The 11,360-nt window shown below is 49.3% G+C and overlaps 1 protein-coding gene across 4 annotated transcripts in view; it reads right to left on the reverse strand.

Annotated features, from left to right (window-relative positions):
- The window catches only part of GGT1 (gamma-glutamyltransferase 1), a 30,733-nt gene extending 26,345 nt beyond the window's left edge, over positions 1–4,388 (reverse strand). For 2 of the 4 annotated variants that reach the window (XM_069031016.1, XM_069031018.1), the window contains exons 1-3: positions 4,256–4,309; positions 3,795–3,931; positions 3,432–3,541 (exon numbers count right to left, since the gene is read on the reverse strand). In XM_069031016.1, coding sequence (XP_068887117.1) covers positions 3,432–3,445 — 14 coding nt within the window. In that variant the 5' untranslated portion in view covers positions 3,446–3,541; positions 3,795–3,931; positions 4,256–4,309. Of the gene's footprint in view, positions 1–3,431; positions 3,542–3,794; positions 3,932–4,255 lie in introns of all 4 variants that reach the window. The other 2 variants (XM_069031017.1, XM_069031020.1) reach the window with 2 other exon arrangements.
- Between the last annotated feature and the right edge of the window lie 6,972 nt (positions 4,389–11,360).

The raw sequence follows: 11,360 nt of genomic DNA on the forward strand, positions 1-11,360 counted from the left end.
TTTACATCACAGCCTCTCCATGCTGGGATGGGGCAGATGCCGGTGCTTTCCCATCTGCTGAGCCCACACCTGCTCCCATTTCCGCTGCCACTGGGAGCCACAGATGTCTTTGCCACATTTCAACCTGATCTCTGGGGAAGGCTTTGTTTGTTTGCCCAATATGCCAGGGCTGCAATTAGCAGGCAGAGTGGGCCAGTCACACCTGCAGGGCACAGCACAAAGCTGCTTTAACCCCCTTTATTGACCTGAGCCCCTTGACCCCTGACCTTCCCAGGGAGAAATGGCAATGCATGGGATACCTCTGGCTCTGCACTCTCAAGGATCAAGGTGTCTCCCACAGGTCAAGAGGAGGGCTACTACAAACACAGACACCCCCTAAATTTTGAGAGCCATGGCAACCAATGCCATCAGGCACAAATGGACCTTTGCAGGGGGTAGATTGGCCTTCCCTGGGAAAAGCTCTCACCTTCCCCTGCAGATGGAGGCAAAAGGGCTTGCCACAGGCTGGAGCAATGCTCCCACTCTCCCCCCTCCCCACAGCAGCCAACAACTCTGGCCCTCTGATGCTGTGGGTATAACCATTTTCTGACAGCTGCTGTGCCCACCTTGTCCCCTCACAGTCGGCCCATAGCATTGAGGAAGAGGAACAATTTGTGGTGAGATCAGCCTGGTGTGTTATGGGGGTTTGGGGGAAACAGACCTTGGGGTTTAACAGGGCTGCTCCCCCATGAGAGCTCCCACAGCCAGAAATGAACTTGAACTCCAGCAGGGCAGGGCAGAATTGTGCAGAGACAGAAGACTAGATAAAAGAGATTATCTTTTTATAGATATGGATTTTTTTTTTAAGAGAGCAGGAAGGAGCAGGAAAGAGAGGCAGAGTCCAGGGCCTGGTCTGACCAGATCTGAGGCTACCAGAAATGCTGGCTGCTCTTGAAAAGGCTTCCTGACTCCCCCCATGCCACCCTGGCTTCCTTGCTGGCCTCTGCCACAGAGATCCCACCAGCCTTGAGCTAATTTGGGCTTCTGGGTGAGAACACAGAAACACAATGGTGACAGGAATGAAAAGCAATGGGGAGGATGACACCCAGGAGACTTATTCTTATCAAAAAACAACAGTATATCCACGGAGATCTGTGAAGATGGAGAGGAACCTTTTGTAAAAGCCACAACTGAGCCAAATCCTGCAGTTTTTACATGCTGGTCTCTTGGGAACCCCATGAGGAAGACTGCCCCAAAGGGGGACCCCTGTGCCAGGTCAGGCCATGTGCCCAACACGCTGCACACTGAGCAGTCACACACCAACAGCACAGTTGCTGTTTGCCCTGTGCATGAACTTTTTAATTACAGCTTTTATTTGCAAAGCATTTCTTATAGAAAAGACAAATTGCATTACCCCCAGCTTATTAAAATCACACTCAGATTTTCTCAACTGCTAATTACACGCAGGCAGCAGTGTCAGTGTAATTAAAGCTGGGATGGACATTTGGGGATACAGCTGTCCACAAGCCTTTCCTGTGCTGGTCTGAGCTGGGCTCAGTTGAGCCAGGCCTTGGCCCCTGTGACACCCAGGCACAGCCCTGTCATGCCACAAGAGATGATGCAGGTAAGGCCAAGCACCTCCTCAGCACACGGGATGGGGGGGCCCCTGCACCAAACCTCCCCAGTTATACCTGGGCACCCACCCTGACTCTGCTGCAGGGGTTGGGGTAAGGGATCTATGTGGCCCTGGGGTTACAGCACTGAGGTGCAGGGAGTGAAAGGGGGTTTTCTCCTGTTTCGGTTGCTAAATGATTGCAGTAAATCACATTGCCTGCCTGAGCCTCCATTTGCTTTCATGCAAAATAGAGATTTTGGGCTTCCCCGTTAATTAAGCAGCTCTGGGAACAAACCACAGAATGGACTCTTGCTGGCACCCACCTCACACAAACATTTTAAAGCCTGACTGTGGCACACAACAGACCTGGGAGTGGATTACACAGGGGAAGGTGTGAAGCGGTAGAAACTATGAGTTCCAAAGAACTGAGGGACAGCAATAAAAGAGTTTACAGACCTGTGAGGAGCTGGGAGCCAGCTGTGCCTCTGCAACACTTGGTCTTGGCAGAAGGGCCACCACAGGTGTGCAAACAGCTGTGTGGGGACAGCACAGCAAACACCTACCCTGAGCTCAGGCACCTTAGAAACAGAGCTCTCAGGACACAGGACCAGGTAAGCTTTGGGCAAGTGGGGACTTAACCCCAGCACTGGCTTCCTGCTGCAAGGGGATGCTGTGGAAAATATCACCTCCAGGAAGATGGAGCACTAATTAGGGAAAGCAGATAAAGACTGCATCTCTTTCAAGATGAGTTTCCTTCCCACTGAAATCCTCACGGTTTCAGTGCTCAGCAGGATGCAAACACATCCTTAAACTACTTCCTGGAGCCTAGTTTCAAAGATCAGCCCCTTCAAATGCAGGAACAGGCCAAGATCAATAGCAGACCCAGGAGAGCTCTAATCATGCCAGCTCCAAAACCACCGGGCTTTCACTACAGTCAGTTACCTATCAGATGCCAAGGGGCACTGCTACCTTTTCATATTTGAAAGGGCTACCAAGACTTCCTAAGCAATCAGCCTTACTTAAGTACCAAGGGAAAAAAAAAATCAGTAGGAAATTCTCTGTTTCAGAAACAGCATGATGTGCCTGTGCAATATATCCTGGAGAGGCAAACGCACAGATCAAGTTCACAAGCGAAGAGGAGCAGAGCTCACAGACACTGGATGTGATCCCAGGAACAAGGACATGCTCATCTGCTCCTTGAATAGTTTTACTGCTAACTCCCTAAAGGTTATCCAAACCCTGGGAAGCAGCTATCAGGTGATCATTTTTAATCCACTACAAGTTACAAGTGAAGAATGAATGATCAAAACTTCATGTGGAAAAAGCTGAGCGGGGTGTCCTATGGATGCCAGAGGCAGCATGTTCAATATATTTATTTGTGGCCCAGTAATGAAATAGTAAGGATAACATATGGAGCTAGCAAAAGGCATCAGGAAAATTTCAGTTGTAGAAAACTTGAAAACATCTGTGAAACAGGGCAAATAATAGCTGATGGAATTCAATATAGAAAAATATATAATTCCTGGCTGTGATAAATCAATATAAATGATAGATATATATTGATGGGTTTGAGTTGGAAGCTTCTTATACCACCATTAAATCTCTTACAAAGATTTGGGGAAAAAATGGAGCAAGAAGGAAGCAAGAATTTGTTAGCTCCTGATTCATTGGCTCTTATTTAGAGCTTATAAATGAAACTGGGTCTGTAAAAAGGAAAAGTATTCCTTTGAAAAGGATAAAGAGGACAGAGGCAGAGTTAAGAATCAAAGCTGGCAAATCAAGCTACAGCTATGGAAACTTTTTAAAAATATGTAATAACTTAGTACAAAGAACTTACCTAAGAAATGACATAACAAAGATTATGCACACTGAAAAACAAAGTGTTTTCAGTCTAGGGTGTTCACTCAAGTACAGCTAACTGCAGCTCCCTTGGAACAGCACTGAAATCTGTCCAAATAGGAGAATTCCAGTCAGAGGTCATTATTTTCACCCCTTAAAACACGTGTGCAGCGTTAGAGCATGCCACAGGAACACAAAGCCTGAAAAGCACAGGCAGGATTCCCAAGAGATTCAAGCCTTCCTCTCCCTACCTGGAGCCTCTGGCAGCGAGGTCTCGCCCAGCCTCATCTCACCTCCAGCCTCCGAGCAGAGCCACTCACTCCATCCGCCCCACGGACACACCTGCGCGCTGCGATCCTACCTGGAGCTAAGTGGGATTTTCCATGCAGGCGGTGCGGCATCTCAGGGGTCCTCCCAGCACATCCCTGCCTGGCCCAGGGCTTGGCGACTGGCCCAGGGAGAGGAGAGCCTCTTCTCCAGAGCAGCCGGGCTGTTCCCCTGTGGGTGAGAGGCTGGGTCAGTCCCAGTTCTTGTGCTGGGCACTAGATGGCACAGACGGGAGGCGGTTCAAGGGGAGCCCGGGCTGGGCGGGCCGCACGGGGGGCTGCCACTTGGCCAAGGGGGGGCTGCTGCCATGGGGAATGCGTTGCCAGCAGCATCATCCCACGGGGGTTTCCTCTCCAAGGGGTGCCCCCCCTGCACCCCCTCACATCCCGTCCTGTCCAGCCAAAGCGCCGCCCGTGCTGCAGGGAAGCTGGATAACTCGGCAAGGGCTGTGGCATCCATGCCCCAGCCTCCTGGACACGACCTGCTACTCCTCACCAAGATCACGCTCACTGCCTCGGCCTCGAAAATACCTGGTTTACAGAGTAGCCCTATATTTAGCCCAAACTGCATCAAAAAGAGGGCATAAATCCTCCCTGGGAGGGCTTGTCCTGTTTCACTGTGAGGCTGCACCTGGGTCATCAGCCTCCAGGTTAATAAATAGCACCTGATAGCCGGAGTGTGGAGAGAGACACCGAGGGCCAGGAACCCTGGGTTCAAGCCAGTTCTGGGGAGTGACACCCCAGCACCTTTCCTTTGCCCTGTGGGGTGATGGTGCAAAGGAGGGAAGCACTTAGTCACTGCTCTTAAAGCATTTGTCACAAGGTAGCTCCTCTAAAGCAGCTTGCTCTTCCTCCTGGTTTTCCTCCTTTTCAGCACTGCTGCCTGCAATCACTGAGGCAGGACCTGCACCCCAGAGCTTTCCCAGCCTCATCTTCCTCAATTTCTTTAAGGTGTGGATGAAATTCTTTACAAATGAACTGTGTGGACTGACATGATGAGGCAAACATGAGCTAAGCCACACAAAACTGCTGTAGTAAGCACAGGAAAAGCCAAAGCATTTTCTATGGGGACCAAAATAACGTATGGGAAGGTGGAAGGTTGTATGTTGGCCTTTGCTGTTCTGACATTAGAAATTCACTTTACTTCAAAGGTTAACACAGTTAATGCATCTGCTGAAGATCACAGGCTCTGACAGCCTGCCTGGAACGGCTCCATCCGTGGCACGGCGCGAGGGACAGCATGTGCAGGGTGGCACTGAGGCGAGCAGCAAGCTCTGTGCACAGGGCAAGAAGTGGCACACATGGGTGTTATCCAAACCAAACCTGAGCCTGGAAAAGCCCAAAAGAGCTTTTGTGCTGAGCAGATCAGTGATGCCAGGTATTAATGACACAGACAAGTCTCCAAGGAAAAGCCTGTTTGCTTTTCAAACAAACAGCAGCACTACCCTTTCCTGTCTGTCTGCTCATGGCACTGCCCTGCAGACTGCAGTGGGTCTAGGGATCACCTAGGTCAAACCCCACAGAGTGAATCCTTCAGGGTGTCATAGGTGACAGACAAAACATAATTCAGATGCCTGCACTGTAAAATCCAAATTCATCCATGGTGTAAACAGGGCAATAGGTCAGTTTGGCTCAGTGGCTCTTACCTTGTAAAGGCTGGAGTGGGTGACACTGGTGACCTGGGCACAACCTGGGGAGAGACTCATGCTAGATCCTGGGGACAGCTCCGGTCCAGTGTCCAGAGGCTGAGAAGTACAGAACAGCCAGAGAAGCCCCTTCAACACCGGGCTCTCACTGACAGACTTGGAGACTTGCTTCTGATCAGCCATCTAAATCTAAATGCTGGGTCACTGGTGTGTAACAACCTGGCTCTGAAAGGTTCCTGGGCAGAGAAGGAAATGCTCAAAGAAGGCTTTTATGCTTCAATTCCCACTCCAGCTCTGCTTCTTGTACTCTTCAAACATTTGGGGTTTTTTAGACAAGAGATGTCTTTTTATCTTTGGATGTAAATGGAGAAAAAATATTCAAACATAAAAGAAATAAAAACGGTTGGTTGCTTTTCCAGGCCTCCCATTAACTGTAAACACATTTTAAAAAGTGCTGAGGTCTTTGGAGAACATGAAAGTCTTAGTCAGTGGTGCCATCCTTCTCAGCAGGAGGACATCTAATGTGTCATCTGCTGGCTGGACTCGCCTCCCTCTGCCAGAGCCAGTGATGGGGAGAGCACTGAGCTTCCCATGCAGCCACCACCCAAACCAGCCACCAGTGCTTCCATGCCCTGTGTCTACTCAGGTCAGACTCCACAGCCTGGCCTCCAGTGCCTGGTCCATACACTCCCCTGGAGCCTGTGGTTGCTCTCAGCTGTTTAGAACTGCTTGCTAAGATGCTTAGAGCCACTATAATCTATGCATTTAGTAGTTTCAAATTCCAAAAGAAGCTTAGCAGCACCAGGTGCTGCCTTCAGCCTCTCATGCATGGACTTAAGATTATTTAATTCTTTTATGAAACCATAACTCCAGCCCATAGTTTTAAACTGGGGCACTTCTAAGCCAGGTTTTCTAAAAGCTCTTCAGAAATATTTTTATGAGACATAAAAATAAAAAGGGATTCCAGAGGGATGTATTATAAGATCAGACATTTCTTCCTCTTAAAAGCCAGAAATGCCAGAGCCCCATGGCAAGCATTTTAAGTCCTTGCAAGGCTTTCCTCCACTGTTTCTCCTGTCTTAGCTCAGCTTCTTAAATGGTCTAATGTATGGTAATGCCTGGAGAGGTCTCAAGGCCTTCTCCTACACATCTCATCAGCCTTGTGAAAACATCCGCAGGCAAAAGCCATCTCTGTGCTCCCAACAGAGGCAGGTGGCTGAACAGAAAAGCAGCCCCTTGGGACCACAGGCTCCCCCTGGAGGTGTCACTTGCCAGCATTTGCTTCACTAACTGCATTGCTCTGCTATTTCTTTACTGCTCCCCTTTACAGGCTGATCAAAAGCACAAGGTGTTACAAAGGGGACCTTGTGCTGCTGCCTTGAAAGACCTCCTGCTGGTCCCAGTGCCTCTCTTCTTCCTTTCTCTGGAGGGCTTCCCGAGGGTCATGTGTCTCTGCTAGGGGAAAGCAGAGGGCTGGGAAGGACAGAAAAGGTGTCTGGAAACCACACACAGGCCCAGGAGGCAGGGGAGAGGTGCAAAAGGTGGAAGGAAGGAGAGGGGAAGTGTGAGCCTGGGGCAGGATGTGAGATGAGCCGGAGCTTCCCACCACCTCCCTCTGAAGGCCCCCACAGGGCTGGAAGAGATACCCCACAATGCAGGTGTGTAATTCACTTCCTGATTGGGACAGGAGAGTCTGGCCAGCCCCACTGCTTCCAGAGCAGTGAGGAGTATCTCTGGTGATGCTTTCAGAGCTGCCTGCCCAGCCATTCTGCCAGGCACAACAGCCACTGCAGCAGTTCAGCACAAGGTTGTGAGTCCAAACCTCACAGTACCTTCACAGCCCACCTTAATTTAATCAAGATAAAATTAATCTAAATGAAATGGGTGCAGCATGCTCCCCCAATGGAGGTAACAGAAATCCTCCATGCATCTCAGCTTCCTAATTGACTCACGATGAATGCAGCGGAAGCTCAGAATTCCCCTGTGCTTAAGAAGTCAAGGTAATGCCATGCGTCACTGGAGCGGAGTGGTGACCTTCCCTCTGCTCACAGCAATGCTGTCCAATCTCACCGTGACCTCAAGATCACAGGTTGTTGATATTCTCTGTGCAGGCAATATACAGCCCAACAAATCTGCTTTTATGGGCAAGAACTGCAAGAACTTGATTAATTTGCCTGATAATGAGCAGGCCAGTGACCATAATTATGTAGCAGAACTCTGTCCTTTTGAAAACCCCTCAGACCCAGAACACCACCAAGGGCCTCGTGGGCTGCAAAGAGAGCCTCAGTTGCTAGAAGCAAAGGTTTAAGACCTAATGAATGTTACATGGGCAATTGCTACTACTTCTCCATCAAATGCAGAGCCTCAGCAGTGACTGTCTGCATGCAGCAGCTTCCACCAGCACTGATGCTGCAGGAAGTCCCTAAGACTACAGCCCAACTGATGCTGTGTTTATCTTGTATCTCCCCATCTCCATGTACTCTGCAGTTTCAAGGAAGAAATCCCCTTAATGGTTATAATTAAGAGGACTTCTTCCCCAAAACTGCACTGTCATGGACAGATGGACCTTCTCCAGGTCTGCTGCTTTGTCCAAGTCAAGAGCTTACAGGTATTTGGGATATGGAGCTTCCACATGAATTGCTCATGTCCGAACAGCAAGTGCATTTGCCCCTAGATACGATGGAATGAAATCTGCACTAGCTCTTTGCATGTATCTCTCCAGAGCTATAGCTCCCTTCCCAGCAGGAGGCTTGGCTTTGAGGGATCTGACAACAAGCTCAGAGCCACCAGAAATAACAGCTCGGGAGCTCAGACAAGCTGGTTTGCAGGCAAACAAAAGCTGAAGCTGTAAAAGTATGAGGCAGTCAATGCAGTGTCTGGCAGCACAGCCTCACCTCTGCCTTAATCCTCTTTCCCTTCTTAAGCACTAAATTAATCAATTACACTTCCAGCCCAGCAAAATCAGTCACAAATGTAACCTTCATCATACACAAGGCAAACATAATTAGGATTGTCATTCGAAGTCAGCTTGACCAGCATACAAATCAGAGCAGCCCCGTGAGCGGGCAGGCCTGCGCGTGCGCCCACTCCCTCCCAGGCAGGGGCAATTGGAATTGCAGTCACACTGCCGGCACCACCGGCTTTCCAAGGGAAAGGGCAGCGGCTCCAGCTCTGACTGCGGCCATCCAGCTCTGCAGGGAGTGCTGTGGCACTGAGCACTGCACGAACAGGCCAGGGGCACATCAGGCAGTGCAAATGCAAGGCAGCCCCTTCAGCCGTGTCAGGGAGGAAGCCACAACCTTCCCCAGCCATAGACAGAAGCCCAAACTCCCAGCCCAGCGCTGCACAGGCCACAGACCCTGTAGGGATGGACAACATGGAAACGAGGCCTTGGAAATCCCTGACCGTGACTGCCAGTGAGAATTCATAAGGGGCAAGAAATGATTATCCCCTCCCCAGCCTACTAATGGGAAACTGAGTCACGGGGTCTAAGTGATAGCAAGAGCAAGGCAGGAGTGTTCAGTGAAAGCATCAGCCCAAGGCTCAAGTGCATTCAAGAAAAGCCAAGTGAGTGCTGGGAGCCAGAGCAAAATCACAAATCCAGTGTACTCCCCCAGGTAGCTCCAGGATGCAGCTGCAGCCCCATGGCTGCTGTCCCAGTGCAGTAGAAGCTACAGCAAGGACTAGAGGAGAGGCAGGGACTTGCTTAAGGATGAACTAAGGGCTGAAATGGTTTCTGTACAAGTCCAAGACTCTTCAATTTGGGAAACAGAAACCTGAGAGGGGACACAGCAGAAGTTTATCCGAGAGTGGCTTAGAGAAAATGAATGAGGAATGACTGCCTGCTGCCTCTTACAATATTTAAGCTACAAAAGCATCAAATGAAAACAGTGAGTGACAGATTCAGAACAAAGTAAATATTTCTTCACACAGCTGAACAGTGCCATAAGTTGCTGTGGATACCCAAAATTTTCTCAGGCTGAAAAAAGGGTTTAGGAAAAACTTGTAAAGACTATCAAATGCAGAGATCCACATCTCAGGAAATTCCTGAACTACAGATGGCTGATGGTAAGGAGAATATTCAACAACACACTGACCCCCTGTTGTTATCCTCCTCGATAGACATCCTGCATTAACCACTGCTAATTGAGGATCCCAGGGGAAAGAGACCTGTGCTCTGATCCAGTACAGTTGTTCTTCTGTGCTGGCACCGATCTGAGCTCTCCTTACTTGCCTGAAAGACTAGGAACTGGGAACGTTCCCATTCCTGGGCACTTGGGTGACAACAGGGAGATGTGCTTATAGCACAGAATTTGAGTGAATAGTGAAAGGATCTCTGTTGCTTTCCATTTTTCCCATTTCTCATGAAAGGAGGAATTTTTGGTAAAATTGACTCAGTCATGCTGCATCCAGCTAGATGCAGTTGGCAGCACCATGTACCCTGCATTCAGTTTAGAAACAAGATAACATCCTTCTGGGAGATGCTAAAATATCCACTGGGATGGGATTTCCAAGTCTTAAACCCACAGCTTGTGGTCGTTGTGAGACACCCCACAGTTCCCACTCTGTTGTACCAAACAAGCTCATGACTTGATCTATCTCTATGTAAAGTTTACCAGTGCCCTTGACACTGCAGCAGAGATGAAAGGAAAGGTGGGGACACTCTTGTAGATTGGTATCTCCCAGGTCTTGCGTGCTCATCTCAGCAGTTAGGTGCTGGTCTCTCCTAGGGTTGCATTAAGACCAGAGGGTGAAGACTGACAGAAGAGTCCACTCTTTCCAAGCAAACTCCTGCCTCCTCCCCTTGCTGACCATCTCAGCTATAGAAGTACATCCACTCGCTGTCATGTGCCCTTTGAAAGCACACACAGATAGGGCAGAATTATCTCAGTCTACAGAGAGCTGCTGGCCAGGCATTCTCCTTCAGTGAAGCCAAGTGGAGCACTCGTGTGTTTCTCATTAGCTCCTATTATCCATGCTATTGTAGTGTTCCCAGTGCTAAAGCACAGCCGAGAGACAGCTGAACTGCCCCTGCAATTGTTTGTTTGTTAAGAGGATTTGCTCTGTGGCAGGATATTTCCAAGTCACATGCAGAGGAGGGGGTATCCTGGTAACGGTGCCATCCTCTGAGCCACTCGTGTGCCCTGGTTCTCCCACTGCCTCAGAACAATCCACCCAGTTTCATCCCCACGACAAGTAAACTGCAGATTGTGTTTCCTTCTAACTCTCAGAGATAAGGTGTGAGACAATTGAGCTATACAAAGCCATTCTGCCGATAAACTGATCCTTTGGTTCCAAACCTACTATCGCTGCTGCTCCTTTCAGCGGCACTCAGAGCAGAGCAGGCAGGAGCACAGATCTGTGGCAGCCTGTCCAGCTGCCAGACAGGAGGGAAAGGCCATCGTGCACCCCTCCTCTGACACCTTTACCCACCGATCCAGCACTTTTTGTCCTTCCCTTTGCTCCCAGTGACAATTCTGTGGCTGTAACTGCACCCCATAGGAGTGATTTTCTCCTGACCCAGACTCTCTCAAAGCTCTCTGACCAGATCCAGAAGTCCTTACTCAGCATCTACTTCCTCCAAATGGGATTAGCTTGAGTCAGCCTCAGCCATATCTCAAGATCTGTTGATGCTAATTTCCCTCATGCAGGGGCTTAGAGCAGAGAGGGAACCAACGGGAAGATGGACAGTCAGGGCTTTTATCTGATCAAACATCAGTAAAAATCTGAGAAGGGCCTTCAGAATCTGGCCTACCATGGTTAGAGAGCTGCACAAACACTGTGACAAAATTAATGCATTAGCCAGGCTGCTTTAGAGTTCAGCCCCTTTTTGTCTCTGTCTCTTCAAGCTAGACAGGGGTCACCAGTAGAATATTTGAAAGAGGCTGTCATGATGCAAAGCATCCACATCTCCATCCCCATTCATGGCTCAGAGGAAGGTTGAGAAGGAAAATT

Source organism: Aphelocoma coerulescens, chromosome 15 (genome assembly GCF_041296385.1).
Source record: "Aphelocoma coerulescens isolate FSJ_1873_10779 chromosome 15, UR_Acoe_1.0, whole genome shotgun sequence".
NCBI classification, from domain to species: Eukaryota; Metazoa; Chordata; class Aves; order Passeriformes; family Corvidae; genus Aphelocoma; species Aphelocoma coerulescens.